The sequence below is a fragment of the Belonocnema kinseyi genome, chromosome 3 (genome assembly GCF_010883055.1).
Source record: "Belonocnema kinseyi isolate 2016_QV_RU_SX_M_011 chromosome 3, B_treatae_v1, whole genome shotgun sequence".
Lineage (NCBI taxonomy): Eukaryota > Metazoa > Arthropoda > Insecta > Hymenoptera > Cynipidae > Belonocnema > Belonocnema kinseyi.
Window position 1 is genome coordinate 161,483,202 of NC_046659.1, and position 16,693 is coordinate 161,499,894.

At 28.2% G+C, this 16,693-nt stretch overlaps 1 protein-coding gene across 1 annotated transcript; it reads right to left on the reverse strand.

The window, feature by feature from the left end:
- Positions 1-1,367: 1,367 nt before the first annotated feature.
- On the reverse strand, positions 1,368-2,936 carry LOC117170090. The gene is made up of 2 exons (XM_033356613.1): positions 2,882-2,936; positions 1,368-2,110 (listed from the first exon to the last, which is right to left on the reverse strand). The coding sequence occupies exons 1-2, from the start codon at positions 2,934-2,936 to the stop codon at positions 1,368-1,370; spliced, it is 798 nt and encodes a 265-aa protein (XP_033212504.1).
- Positions 2,937-16,693: the final 13,757 nt, after the last annotated feature.

The window sequence follows — 16,693 nt, forward strand, 5'->3', positions numbered from 1 at the left end:
TCAGCCTTGGAGGAGATTATGTTGAGAAATAAAAAAAAAATTCTTAAAAACGTTGTTTTTCTTGGTCAGGCCGGAAACTTATCAATCCACCCTCGTATAATACCAATGGAGAAATTGGAAATAAAAAGAATTCCGCGATAAGATATGGCTTATTATAGATTTTCCAAAACATAGCTCGAGGACTTCTAACACAGAAAATACTGCAAAAAGACTTTTCAGAGATTCTAATGAACACTTTCAAATTAGGAAAATATTGCCAATAAACTGCGCAAATGTATGTCAATCTTTATAATTGGTACTACATGCCAGTGACATCACACAAAATTCTCATTCACGGAGCCAAAATTATTGAATCTGCTTTCCTTCCCATTGTTCAATTGACGGAAGAAGCTCAAGAAGCGAACAACAACAATTTCAAACATCTACGAGAATTTCACACTCGAAAATATAGCAGCGAGGCTACTATTATAGATCTTGGACGAAAACTGCTTATTTCGACCGACCCAAAAATTGTAAATCGGAGGCAAAAGCGGAAGAAAAAAGTAATTCTGATAGAAGCTGAAGCTCAAGACTAGCTCAAGACTTAAAATTGAGACCTGGCCTCATATGTTGGTAGTGAAAGAAGAACTCTCTTCAAACTTGTGAGTATCCCGACTTTTCACATGTGACAGAATTTATTTATAACAAATATTAAATGTAATGTTCAATCATTTCTTGTATTCAAACCCTCTTGTGCTGGCCAAATATAAGTACTAAATAAAAAAAAATATATTTTTCTAAATTTAAAAGGACTGACTACTTATGAATGTGAATGAAATTATTGTAAATTTCTTAATTGAAAGGACTGACATTGAAAAAAACGACTTTTTTCCGTCAACAAATACCTCAATAATGCATGTGTTTATAGAAATTGTTAGAAAAATCATCGAATTTATGAACTGATTATAAATGTTTCTGAAATTAAAATGAAGTTATCAGTTAAAAGGAATCGAATAAAAAAAAAAAATTTCGTCAACAGATACCCGAATAATGCATTTATTTATTGAATTTGTTTTAAAATTAAAAAGTTCATTAAATAGTGATGGATGTTACTAAAATTATCTTGAAGTACACAATTAAAAAGACTGGCTTTGAAAAAACGAATTTATCCGCCGATAAGTGCTCGAATAATACATTTCTTTATAATATTAACAAGAATAGTCTTAAGAGTCTGACACAGTGCCAGATTTTCACTATACTTTAAAAATATTATGTTTTTGGTGCGGTATCTTCAAAAATAATTTTTATCTAACTTTGGAAACAAAGAATATTTTATTACAGTTTCACATTTTCTTTTAAATTGACTTGACAATGTGGAGTATTGTAGTTTACACTTCATTTGTTAGCGTCACCTGAAAATATCTTTGTATTGGTCGAGCGGAACCCACAGGTATTTCCTTGATTTCTATTGGAGTTAATAGTGTAACCATGCCCTGCTTGTCTATTTTCGCCCGTTTGTAATATTTAATATGATGAACGTAAAGTCCAGCAAGAATATTGGTACTCTCCAATATTGCAAAGACGTCACCATCGAATGTTGATATGACAATGTGTTCTTGGTCTGGCACAGGTTTAAATGCATTATGCCCCACTTGTAATTTAACAATTCTATCGGAAGGGAAAGTGTATCTTCGTAATTTGAATATCCAGTTCGGATTGGCGTAAGAAGTAAGCCGAATATATTCAAAATATTTAAATCCATATCCATGCATGTTAGGAGAAGGAAGTCTGGCAGGTGTAACTGTGCACCTGGCAGGAGGAGACTCGTCTTTAGAATCAGATGTGTCAGAAGGCATCCTTAAAGGAGAAAGCTTGGGATGATTTAAATTGGCAGTATTCTTGGCAGAAGACTCGGCAGGATGTAACTCGGCAGAAGGAGTCCTGGAATTTGTTCTTTCATAAGAATGATGTATTTTAGGAGACTGAGAAGTTCCGGTACAAGGTGAATCAGGATTAGGCTCGACGTTTAAATCAAACTGCAAACTTAAATTCCTTTTAGGAGGATGCGGCGTACTGGTGCGAGGAGAATCAGAGGTAGGTTCGACGTTCAAATCAAACGGCAAACTTAATTCTGCAACAAAAAAAGGAGGATTACATTTTTAGGGTTTTATACCAGGCAGAAACCTGTATTGTTTTGGACCGTTGTGCGTTTCTCATATTATGTTCCTAAGTGGAAAGTGAAGGGAAGCAAAGGGAGGTGTTACAGAGAAAATAAGAGGTAGTAAGGATAAGTTAGGAGAGGGTATTCAAGGGAAGTAGATCGCCCTCTCAATAAGAAACTGGGGAGGAAGCATCTCCACGAATAGAAGTACCCCCTCCACTAGCCTTCCCCTAGTCATAAAACACGATACGGTATCGGGTTACGCTCGGGGTTACGTTACTCAGCGAGCGAAAGGGTATCGTGGAGGGGGCAGTTTTTGAGGTCAAAGTTGGAGAAATACAGTTTCTTATATAGAGACCGAGCTGTAGTTTCGGCCAGGTGCACGTTCGTAATAGTATTTTCATATGTGAGAAAGGAGCGGCTACAGATCTCAGAGAATTAGTGGAAGGGAGGTAGTCGGATGTATAGAGGAAAGTTAGGGAAGATCTAGTAGAAGTAGCGATAAAAAATGAGAAGAGGAAATTTATGGGAGCGGAAAAGCGAGGAAAAGCAGGTTAAAGGACAGCGAATAGGTGAGGAAAAGTATGGATGGGGGAGATTTGAGTGTCTTTATTAACACCTTATTAGGTAACGACTTTTTTGTACTTTCAGTGTTTTTGGAATGATTGAAAGGATTTCAAATTGCGGTACCATACAAATGTTTTCAAAAATATAGATATATTAAAATATTATGATATTTACCAATAAAATCAAAAATAACCACCAATGATAGAGCCAGAGTAGAGAGAATCTTCATTTTGCCTAACAGGGAAAAAACTGATTACTGTAATAATGAACAATTTGGTTGACAGCGTAGCTAATGATTATCCTACAACTTTACTTAATTATATAATACACATACACTATCAAAAGATAATATGGTATAATTAACGGGTGGCTTATTGAAATTTTTTGCATATTAAAAATGGATCTTTTTAGTGGCGTCGGTTTAAGAAAATATTAATTTTCTTATCGAAAATTTAAATGTTTCCTTTAAAATTCGTGTTTTTTTATTTGAAAGATTGTTTTCTTGTTTAAAAATTCTTCTTTTTTAAATTCAATTAATTAGTTGAGAATAAACTATTTTCTAGAAAATTTACCTGTTAATAGAACATTATTATTTTTGTTTTTGTATTAAATTTTAAAAACTTGTTCAAACATTCATGTTCTTAGTTGAAAATACATCTTCTTTTAATTAGAAAATTAATATTTTTTTCTAGAAATACAAATATTCCATTTTTTGCAAAAGTGTATCACCAATAAGTTGAAAATTTAATTAATAAACAGAAAATTCATGTATCTTGTTAAAAAAATTTCTTTTTATATGTAAAATTCATCTTATTTTTAAAAAACTCATCATTTTGTCTGAGGGTTAAATCATTTAGTTAAAAATTCGTTTACTTTAGTTGAGTTCAACTGATTGAAAATTTGTTTCATTTTGTTATAAATTAATTTTTTTAATCTTTCATCAATTGAAGCTTCAGCTATTTGGTAGGTAATTAATTACTTTGTTAAAAACTCAAATTTTTGTTTAGAAAATCCAATTAATTGGTTAAAAATTAAGCTATTTACTTAAAAATTAAACTATCTGTTAGAACTTTTTTTTTAAATTGAACTACTTGGTTGAAAAATTGTGTATTCAGTTTAGAATACATTTTCTTTTACATTGAAAATTATATTATCAATCTAAAAATACAAATATTTCATTTGTATCGAGAGTGTAGGGATATATATATTATAAAAAAATATACAATTATTTCGTGAAAAAATTCATGTATCTTGTTAAAGACTCGTCTTTTTGTATAGAAAATTAATCTTTTTTTTTTTTAATCATCTTTTTGATTGAGGATTCAATAATTTGGTTAAACCTTTTTCGATTTTCATTCATTTCAACTGGTTTGAAAATTTGTTTTTTTTTTGTAAATTAATATCTAAAATAATTTTTTCGATGAAACTTTGACTAATTGGTAGAAAATTGATTACATTATTAAAAATTCGCTTTTTTGTTAAAAAAAGTATTGGTCTTCATGTTTAGAAAATTAATGTTTTTTGTTGAAATTTAACTTTTTTGTTTAAAAGTCTACTATTTTTTAGAAACTCGTCTTTTTGCGTTAAATTGAACTGGAAAGTAATTTTTCAAACTGAAAATTGAACTATATTTCATTTTTTGTTGATAAATTAGATTTTTGAGCATAAAATTCATTTATTTTATTAAAAATTTGTCATCTTCAATAGAAAATTAATCTTTTTTTTGTTAAAAAATTTATCTCTTTTATAGAAAATTAAATTGTTTGAATAAGAAGTGAACTATTTAGATGAAAATTGATCTATTTCGTTAAATTCTTACAATTTTCTGGCATAAATGTAATCGCTATTCGTCGAATATGGCCTTTTTAAAAAAATAGAACTTCCTTCTAAAATTTCGTTTTTTTCTGCAAAAAAATGCGACAGCTTGATTAAAATTTCAACTGTAATTTCAAACGTTCCCTTCTTTTGCTTCGAAGTTTAACTGTTTGTATATTATTAAAGAAACTGTTATTTTTTTCATAAAAATTCGTATTTCATTTGAAAAATTTCTCTATTTTGGCAAAAAATATTTCTTCACTGGAAAATTCAACTTTCTTGTTGAAAGTGACATAAATTTTGATTGAGATCTCACGAATTTGAAGAGTTTCATATTTAATACTATATAACATATACGTTAATTTTATTATAAAAAAGTATTTCAATATTATTTAAGTTAATAATTTGAAAGTATTCATTTTTATAATCTTGAATAAATCACCCGGTTAATAGTTTTATACTACACATCGGTTGTGAATATTAATACTATAGTTCTTATCACATTGATTACATATGCCTCGAGTTTATCCTTGGGACATATTTGTTATTTATTAATACATGTGACACGTGTCATTTTATCAGTTTTTTCAGCTTTCACAAAAGAGTTACATTTTTAACCACAAAACTAGTTTTATAATGTCAAAAACATAGATAAATTTTCAACAAAGTATTTAAACTTTTTTTTCAGTAGTTCAATTTATAAGCTTAAAAATATCAATTTTTTATAATAAATGGAATCACTGAATTTTTGATTTTAGGAATTAATTTTGAACCAAATAAATCAATTTTTAAATGACTAAGCTTCAACGCAAATGGACACATTTTTAACAATTCTTTAAAATCTTTAACAGAAAAGTCCAATTTTAAAACAAATAGTTCAATTTTTAATTTAAAAAATATATATTTTTACCCGAAAATGTAATCATCAGATTTTAGGTTTGAAAAATGAATTTTCAAAAAAAAACTAATTTTCAAGTGAGTGAATTCAGCAAACAAAGACAAATTGTTAACAAAATACATGAATTTTTTACTATAAAATGTTAATTTCGAATTTAAGTTTCATTCTTTAACTAAAAACAGAAATTAGGAGAAAATAAAGTTAATTTTTAAACATTAAGAAATAAAACGATTCAAATCGAAATAACTAGATTGTCAACGAAAAAGTTACATCTTTAGTTGAAATTATGAATCTAAAAAAAATTCAAATTAAGCATTTAACATTCGACAAAATATTTGAATTTTCAACAAAAAGATGGATTTTTAAACAAAAAGTTCTGAGTACATTTTTTAAGCCCAAAAATAAATAATAAACCAAAAATAGTTGTATTTAGAAGGCAACCAACCAAACTTCTTAATCCCACCCTTTTTTAATTACAATAGAGCATTTTATGGTGATTGTCCAAATTTGGTCGTTGGATTTTTGGTTTTATTTTCAGGAATTCTATACAATTTTCAATAAGAAAACTTCAATTTTCAATTAAAAATATCGGCTTGAAGTAAAAATTTAATAGTTAAATTTTCAGTCAAGTCATTAAATTCTCAAATCAGAGAAGAACTAATTTTTGGCAAAAATAGTTAATTTTCAACAAACCAGATGATTGTGTTCAGCTAAAATGATCAGTTTTATAACAAAATAAATTTTTAAGAAAAGTGTTCAAGAATCTTCCAGGATGAACTATCGAACAAAATAAATTAATCTCTAATTAACAGTATTAATTTTCAACTAAAAAGGATAAGTTTTCAAAGAGTTAGTTACATTTTGAACGAAAAAAGAAATAGTTAAATTTTCAGTTAAACAAATCAATTTTTAACCAAAAAATGAAATGATTTCTCAACAAAATAATTGCATATTCAAACGAAAAAAAAGTTCTTCAATTCGAATGCAGAAATAAATTGAAAAGATTTTTAAAAAGTTTATTAATTAAAATAAAGTTCCATTTTTAGACAATAAATATGAATGCTTAAGGAAAAATGCAATTTTTGATATCACATCCAAATTTTAGTTATTTTGTTTATTTTTGTTATCAATTAAAAATAATTGATTTTTTATTAACAGTTGATTAAGTTGATTAAATGTTCTACAAGACAGCATCATTTTTAACCCTGAAATATGAATTTTTGAAAAACTGAGAGGGGGTCAAATTTTACACAAATTTTACGAAAAATAAAGGTGTATAGTTCTAAAATTATTAAATATCTTTTGAAGTGACAGAAATTATCCCTAACACGATTTAAAAATTTTCCAGATTTTGGGAAAATTTTCAGGAATCTTTTGTCATATTGTGATATCTTCTTAAGCATTCTTTCTGAATAGATTTTCAAAAATACAAACTTATTTCAAATTTTCGCAAAAGTCTTAAGACAATTTGTTGAATCCTTGAAACCTTTCAGAAATCTTAAAAAGTCGACATTTTGTTTTTAATTTATAAAAATCTTTTAATGTTTTAAGTTATTGCTTTATCTTTTAAAAATAATTAAGTATCTCTCAAAGCTATCCTATTTTTTCTGCAATTTTGTAATGTTGCAAAACTAAAAATTTTGACTTAAAAATCGTTCAAATTCTTTCGTATTTATAATCGCACTTTAATTATGAAAAGCACGATAGCACAGGTCAATTTTTACCAATTTGAAACAGAAGTAAGGAATTTCTTTTGTCAAAAAACAAAAAACTTGGGAGGGATCGATCAGCAAAAATTAAAAGTAAAATGCTTGGACCACTCTGCTGAATAGGCATTGGAGAAAGATTGATGTTTGAATATCCAGTTCGAATTCTTCCTGGAAGTAAGCTGCATAAATTTAAAATCTTCAAGTCCATGTCCACGTCTGTCAGACGAAGGAAGTCTGGTAGGTGAAACTGCGCACCTGGCAGGAGAAGACTTGTCAAGGAGAATGAGAAGTTCCGGTACAGGGAGAATCAGGAATAGTTTCGACGTTCAAATCAAACCGCAAACGTGAATGCCTGTTGGAAACATGAGAAGTTCCGGCACGAGAAAACTCAGAAATAGGTTCAATGTTCAAATCAAACTGAAAACTTATATCTGCAACAAGAATCAGAGGCTAACATTTTCAGAATTTCGGAGTGCCAGGAGGAGACGTGTATACAGATCGGCCTCTCAATAAGAAACTGGGGAGGAAATAATTCCTCAAATAGTAGTACCCTCTCCACTAGCCTTCAACTAGACAACAAACACGATACGGTGCTGGGTTACACTATTCAGCGAAATACAGAATTTCGTGGAGGGGGCAGCTTCCGAGCTCCAAGTTGGAGAAATACATTTTCTTATTGGGAAGCAGACCTGCAGTTTCGGCCAGGTGTACGTCTGCAATACGAGGTAGAAAGGGAGGGTTAACAGATGAAATGAGGGGAAGTAATTAGAAGTTAGGAAGGGCAAATGAAAGGAAGTAGGGTATATATAAGGCGGGGTAGTAGATAAGGTGTAGTGGGGGAAATAGAACTGGGAGAATTGTTGATCGGTCAAATTGTAATTTGTGGAACCATATGAACGTTTTTACAATTATAAATATATAATAATATATTTATATTATTTCTATATTCATTAATACAATTAAGGATAACAAACAATGATAGGGCCAGAGTAGAAAAAATCCTTATTTTGTGTAACTGAGAGAAAACTGATTACTGTAATAGTGAAGAAGCTTTTCACATGCGGAGCTAATAACTATTCTGGCACTTTCCTAATTAATATAAGATACATAAACCACAAAATAATAGTATCCTAAGACTAACCGGGTGGTGTATTAAAAATTATAACAAAAAGAAACTAAAGTTTTTGTTAAAATCAATTTTTGGTTTCGAAAAATCTGTTAGAAAAAAAAACCTCTCTATGGGAAAGGCGCCCAAAACGATGAATTCGTTCCAAAATCAATTTTCTTTAGAAATGAATCCAAAGGACGCAACTATTATATTTTTAATTTCAAAATTCATTTCGTTTGGTTAAAGATTCTACTATTTAAATAAAAATTTAATTACTTTTTAGGAATACTCATTTGAATTTTTTTGTAACGATTTAGTTAAAAATTCTATAAGTTTTTTGTTTGATCTTTTTGAAAGTTAGTCTTTTTATTTAAAAATTCTTCTTTTGGTAGGAAATTCAACTAATTATTTGAAAATGAAACCATTTACATACAAATTTTATTTTTCAGTAAAAAATGTATATTTTCTTAAATATCAAAATTAATTTTTTTTATCTGAAAATGCACTTATTTCTTTTTTCAAAATTTTATCAACAATAAGCTTAAAATTTAATTATTCGGTAGAAAATGCATGTATATTTTTTAAAATTCAACTTCTTTATTGAGGGTTCAATTATTCGGTTAATAAGGCTTCCATTTTCGTTGAGTTTAACTATTTTTAAAATTAATTTTATTTCGTAGTAACTTAATGTTTTAGGCCTTTCTTCAGTTGAAACTTCAACTATTTGGTTAAAAATTGATTACTTTGTTCAAAATTCGTCTCTTTTTTATAAAATTTATTCTTTTCATTAAACATTGAATTAAAATTCTTTTTCCTTTTCCTACAAACTAATTTTGTAATATTTTTTATTCGTATATTCAAATATTCGGTAGAAAGTTCATGTGCTTTGTTGAAAATTCGTCTTTATGGTTAGAATATTTATCTTTACCCTAAAAATTCATCTTTTTAATTTAAAATTTAAATATTTTGTTAAAGCCTGAACTACCGTGTGCAACATTCATTTTTTACAGAAGATTAATTATTTTAGTTGAAAATTAAACTATTTCGTTTAAAATTGAACTATTTAAATGATAATTAATCTATTTTGTTAAATACGTACTTTATTTTATCACTTTTTTTTCTGCATGAAAGTTCAACTATTTGATTAAAATTGGACCTTTTGTTTATAAAATTCTCGCATATTTTGAAGTGAGACGAAAATTTTTTATTTTCATATATCAATTTCAAATAATAAAATAAAAACGAGGATTTCATTCTGCCAAAAGTGGTGGTTCTGGGGTTTACAAAACGTGGAGATCTTTTGAACAAGTAAGGATACAAATTTTTGAAAATTCGAATACTTTTTCAATCATAAGTTATGATAATGTTAAAAAAATGATTCCCCTATTATTTAAATAAATAATTTTCAATTATTCATTTTCATGGTGCGAAATTCCTCAAAATAAAACCTAGAAATCAACGAACAAATTTAGACAAGCACCATACAATGTTCCTGTTACAATTTGTAAAAAGATATAAATTTTCCAAACAAAAAGAAAAGAAAGGAAAAAATTATTTGACGAAAATAAAAAAGAGAAAAGAAAAATGAAAAGGCAACTAACCAAATCCCCTTTTTTATTTTTGTCGTTCTTTTTCATTATGATCTAATGGCAATAAAAAAAGCCGTGTAAAAAATAATCAACAACGTTTTGGCACTCATAAAGCACCCACATCAAGTCAAGAAAAATTTTAGCAGGCAGGAGCATCAACGAAACCACGATGCTCTATAGCTGATTTCCTGAGAATCAAGTGAAGTTCATCGTGGTTTCGTTGCTGTTCCTGCCTGCTCAAATTTTTCTAGCCTTGATAAGGGTACTGAATGAGTGCCGAAAATTTATTGAATATTTTTTAATTTTATTTCACCTTTTTTCAAATTGCAATAGGAACATTTCATGCTGGTTTCCCAAAAATAGGATTTCCCATTAAATAGGATCTTAAATTAGATTTCAATCTCATTGAAATTTCTTAAATTTGTATTCATTAATAATATTTTGAATAGGTCACCCGTTAGTAATTTGATGCTACGCATAGTTGTGAATATGTATATACTATATTTCTTATCACATTAATTACATATTCCTTGAGTCTGTTCTTGGATCAATATTTTTATTTCAATAATACATACAACACATGTCATTTCGTCAGTTTTTTAAGCTTTAACAAATGAGTTGTATTTTTAACAAAATAATTTAATTTTTCAAACATTCGTCATTTTTGGTGGGAACATTCTTGAAAAATAATCACAAAAATTTTGACACTCATACAGCACCCTTATCAAGGAAAAAAATAAGCCATGATGCAATAAAAGATAAATAAATAGTTAAATTTTCAATCGAAAAACATAAATCATTGACGAAACATGTAATAGTTAATATTTCAACAAAAATAATTTCAATTTTGAATAAAAGCAAATAAGTTTGAAAAAAGTCGAGTTTTCAACAGACATACATTTTTTAACTGGAAAACATCAATTTCCAATTCAAAGTGCCTAGTATGTATAAATTGAATAATTAAATTTTTAATCAAGAAAATTTAATCTCAAACTACAAATAAACTAACTATTAGCGAAGTAACTTAATTTTCAACAAACGAGATGAATTTTTAAATAAAAGTATGAATATTAAAACCAAATGAATTTAAAAAAAAAAGTGTTCAAAAACCATCCAAGATGATTCATGAAACAAAGTAAATGAATTTTCAATCAAGTATTTTAATTTTCAACTATAAATAAGAGTTTTTAACAAAATAGTTATATTTTCAACTAAAAACTATGAATTGTAAAGGAAACAGTGAACAGATTAATCTACAGTTACACAAATTTATTTTCAACCAACAAATGAAATGATTTTTGAACAAAGTAGTTGTATTCAGACAACACAATAAAAATTTCAGCTAAATGGAGAAATTTTAAACCAAACAAGATGAATGCCGGACCAAAAATATTGAGGCAGATAATTAAAAAAAAAAAAATAATTAGGGGAAAAAGAGTGAAGTCTGATATTAAATGGCATTTTTAAAGTATAGATTAATATAAACAAAAAATGTAATAATTGATGATTCAAACTAAAAATATGTTTAAGTATTATAAATTAAAACAATTGGACCCAACAAAAGAAATATTTAAATTTTAAATTAAAATTATTTGAATTTAAACAAAAAAAAACCAATATTCAACTACATAATTGAATCCTCAATTACAAATAACTATTTTTAAACAAAAAGTTTTGTTTTAAACAAAGAAAGAATTATTCCCAAATAAAAAAGACAAAATTGAAAGTAAGATTTTTCAGTCTAGAAAGAAAAAACAATCAATTAAATGCTGTAATTTTTAAGCCAAAAAAGTGAAATTTATCACAAAACAGTATAATTTTTAACCCTATTATACGAATTTTAAAGAAAACATAATTCTAGTTTTTAAATTAAATTGTGAATGTTCAACCAAAGCAAGTGTATTTCTAGTTAAAAAAATTATTGAATATTCTGCCAAAAATATCTTTTAGTCAAGAAAAAAAAACTCAGACAAAATTATAGTTTGAAGTAAAAACTATTTTTTAGTACAAAACAAAAAAATAAAACGTCATTTAATTTTTTTAATTTATTTGGTTTAGTTGCTGTAAAGTTATATAAATATAATTTTCCTAAATAATACAAAAAAATTAAAAAAGATTTTTCAAGATTTCAGATCATTTATGATATTTTTTTATTATTTAGGTGTGTCTAATCATAAATTTGTATAATTATGAAATAAGTGCTATTTGTGAATAATTTTGTTTACTCTTTTATTAATAATAAAATTCAGGACCAAGCCTACCTTTCTTAGTGCTTATTTTTTATTATCCCAATTTGCAACTCGATGTGTCGTTTTGTGTGCCACTTGTACCATGACCTTCAATATTGTTTCTAAAATAAAAAAACAATGGGAATTTTCCTGGGAATCGTATGAAAATTTTTTTCATCCCTTGAAACGTTCCAAAATTCTTTAAAAATTTACGTTTTGTTCTAAATTTATTAAAATCTTTCTATTTTAAAATGATTTTTGTATCTTTATAGAACAGTTAAGTATCTCTTAAACGCATGCGATTTTTTCACAAATTTGCAATCTAGCAAAATAAAAAATTTATGCTTTAAAATCGTTTACATTCTTTTCCTATTTGAATTCCTATATTTGTTATTAAAAGCCAAAAAAGAAAGTCAAATGTTTGGAACCCCCTACTGATAGGATATTGAAGAAATATTGAAGCATTCAAACCTGACTACATTTACTTTTTATTATCGTTATTTCCAAGCATTACATAGTTGTAAACTTTTATCTGACTCAGGGCAACAAAGAATATTATATTTCAGTTAACATTTTTTTTTAAATTGAAGTAAAAATTTGGAGCATTGCGGTTTACACTTCATTTTTTAGTGTCACTTGAAAATGTCTCTGTATTGAGCGTGAGGGACCAACAGGTATTTCATTGATTTCTGTTGGTGTCAATGGGGTAATTATGCCGTGTTTGTCTATTTTCGCTCGTTTGAAACGTCTTATATCATGAAAATAGATTCCAGCAAGAAAATCAGTATCCTCTAATATTGCGAAAACGTCACCATCGGATGTTGAAATAACAATGTGTTCTTGGTTTGGCACGGGCTCAAAGATGTTACGTGTCACTTGCAATCTAATATCTCTATCGGGAGGGAAAGTGTATCTTCGAAGTTCAAATATACAGTTCCGATTCGTCCTAGAAGTAAGCCGAATGAATTTCAAATGCTTAAGTCCATATCCACGTTTGTCAGCCGAAGGAAGTCTGGTAGGTGGAACTGCGCACCTGACAGGAGAAGACGTGACTGGAGTATCAGGTCTGGCAGAATGAAACCTTAAAGGAGAAAGCGTGGCACGATGAACCCTGGTAGCAAACTCTGCAGGATTCTCGACATGAGGTAGTTCAGTAGGACGTAACTCAGGAGGATGTAACTCGGCAGAAGGAAACCTGGATCTTGTTTTTTCAGGGGAATGAGAAGTTTCGGTGCAAGGAGAATCAGGAATAGGTTCGACATTTAAATCAAACTGCAAACTTAACTGCCTGTTGGGAACATGAGAAGTTGCCGTGCGAGGAAAATCAGGAATATTTTCGACGTTCAAATCAAATTGCAAGCTTAACTCTGCAACAAGAAACAGAGGATATATTTTTGTAGGGTTTCGTAGTCCCAGCACGAGACTTGTATACAGATCGCCCTCTCAATAAGAAACTGGGGAGGAAGCCGTTCCGCGAATAGAAGTACCCCTTACACTAACCTTCCACTAGTCATTAAACACGATACGTTGATGGGTTATACTATTTAGCGAGCAAAAGGGTATCGTGGTAGGGGGAAGATTCCGATCTCAAAGTTGGAGAAATGCAGTTTCTTATTGAGAGGCCAACCTGTAGTTTTGGTCAGGGGTACGTCTGCAATAATATTTTCCGAGGCGGAAGGGGAGAAGCTGCAGGGGAAACAACAGGCAGTAAGGGTAGTGAAGAAGTGGGAGATGTGAGAGGAATGGTAGCAGGGAAGATGTAGTGGTGGAAGTAGAGCTTAGAGAAATGTGGAAGCGGGGGTGTAGGATGTAAAGAGGAAAGTGAGGGAAGATCTAGTGGGAGAAGGGATGGAAAATTAGAAGAGGGAAATTATGGGATGGGGAAAGTTAGGGAAAGCAGTTCAAAGAAATTTAAATAGGAAGAGAAGTATGAATGGGAGAAGTTTGATTGACTTACTTAACGCCTGAATAGGTTGAGAAATCTTCTTTTTTTATCACATAACTCTGACTAATTTTTTTTAAAGTGCGTGGACATTTCTGAGAGTATTTTAGGTTTATAGCATAATTAAAAATTACTTACGTAAGATTTGACCGAATTTGCGAAATTCACTTTTTTATACTTCAAGTGATTCTAGAATAGTTGAAAGAATTTCAAATGATTTCAAGTCATGTCAAAGTATTTCCACAGAATTGAACTCGGTTAAAATGCGCATTTCGTCGGACAAATTGTTATTTTCGTAGCTACATGAATGGTTTTAAAAGTATAGATATATTATATTATTATATATACCAATAGAATCAAGGATAACCACCAATAATATGGCCAGAGTATTGAGGATCCTCATGTTGTCTAACTGAGAAAAAATTGATTACAGTAATAATGAACAATTTTGTTAACAGCGTAGGTAATGATTATTTTGCCACTTTACTGAATTCTATAATATACATACACTACCAAAGGATAGTATCGTATGACTAACCGGGTGACTTATTAAACATTATCAGAACAAAAATTGCGATTTCTATCAAGAAAAATTTTGTGTTTTTTAAAAAACCGCAACAAAAAGGAAACTCTCTTGTTAAAAAGGAACCCAAAACGATGAATTCATCCCACATAAAACTTCCGTTAGAGCTAAAACAAGACAATTTTAATGGAGCAATTTCCTAATGAACCTCAATTTTACGTTATCCACTTCAACGTTTTATCTTGTTTATAACATTAGTTTAAAGTTAAGGTATACAATAGAACTCTTATGGATATAATTTTATAAAGAGAATTAAAGTCAAAAATATTGTCCCAAGTATAATGTATATTATGGCTTCATGAATGCCGTTCAAGGGTTATATACTAAACTTGTAAACAGAAAGGTATATTCAAACGAAAGAAATTTTTCATCCTGAATGGTACTTCGACAAATTTTGTTTTTCTATTCAATTTTTTTCTAAAAGAATTCTTTTCGGTGGCACCAAAAATTACGGTTGGTAAATTAGTTTTTCTTATATTTTTGGTACATATCTCTTTTTTTCTCGTTTCCCCGTTAATCAGCTTAAATTTGAACTGAATCAGTAAAAAGAAAGAAGAAATTTAACTATTTTTGGTTAATGAAAATTTCATCACATACTTTGTTAAAAATGAAAATTGGTATTTTTTAATGAATTTAACTCTTTCTTATTTAAATAAAGATCTTCCTTGACTGAAATTGAAACTATTATATTTTTGGTTGAAAATTTATCTTCTGAATTAAGAATGTATCTTTTTTATTTGAAAATTATTTTTTGGTAGAAAATTAAACTATTTGATTGAAACTTACCTATTTGTTCAAAATTCTTTTATCTGAAAATATAAATATTTAATTTTTCACAGTGTGTTATTAATAGGTAGAAAATTTAACTATCTGGTTGAAAATAATTTTTTTTTGTAAAAAATAAATCTTATTTGTCGAAAATTTATTTTTTTTATTCTGAATTTAATGCTTTGGTTTACAATTGGTCCATTTTAGTTAAGTTCATCTAGTTGGAAAGTTCGTTTTATTTTGTTGTTTATATTTAGTATTATGTTGGAAACTTGTTTGCCTGTTCTTTGTTAAAAAATAATTTTTCAGTCTGAAAATTTAACTATTACATGTTTGGTTGATAAATTATATTTTGTAGAATAAAATTGATATATTTTATTGGCAATTCGTCTTTTTTGGTTGAAAATAACTATGACGACTTTCTGATCAAAATTCATCTTTTATGTGGAAAATTTTCCTATTTTGTAAGAAAATATTTTTTGAACAAAAATTCAAATATGTTAAAAATGACATATATTTTGACTTGATTCTCAGGAATTTAAAGAGTTTGGCATTTATTTCCACATAGAATCTACATTATTTTCATTATAATTAAATTATCCCGTATTCTACTGCGTCGTTAGTGTATACGAATACGATAGTTCTTATCACTTTAATTACCTTTGCTTCGACTTCGGCCTTGGGTCGTATTTGTATTTTATTAAAAAATGTAACACGTGTCATTTTATCAATTTTTTTAAAGTTTAACGAAAAACTTGAATTTTTAACAACTTAAAATAATTTTTCGATTTATCGCGTCGTCTCGAAATTGAAAATGGGTAGTTAGAAAGCCGTCCTAAATTTTTAAGCAACTTAAATTTTTCATAAAATCTTTAAATTTTCTAAAAAGTTCTTAACTTTTAGCAAAATAAGTCAATTTTTTCAACAGAAAATGGGGAAATTATAACTTTAGTTTCAAAAATTAATTTTCAACTAAGTAAATTCAATTTATTACTTGAAAAATATTCATTTCAAACTGAAAACTGAATCATTAAATTTTGAATATAAAGAATTCATATTTAACAAAAAATAAAATAAAATTTTTAACCCATTAAGTTTGCGTATATAGACAAAATCAACCAAAAAGAGAATCATTGAATTTTTGGTTAAAAGATGAATTTAAAATGTCATTTCAATTGATTTAAATTTGTCAATGAAAGACGAATTTTCAAAAAACTCCATCAATTTTACACTAAAGAACATTAATTTTGAATTTATTTAGCATTCCTTAACCAAAAAGAAAAATAAATAGGCATTAAAATAAACTTTTTAACAGCAGCAAAAGCTACTTTCAGGCAAAATAGCCA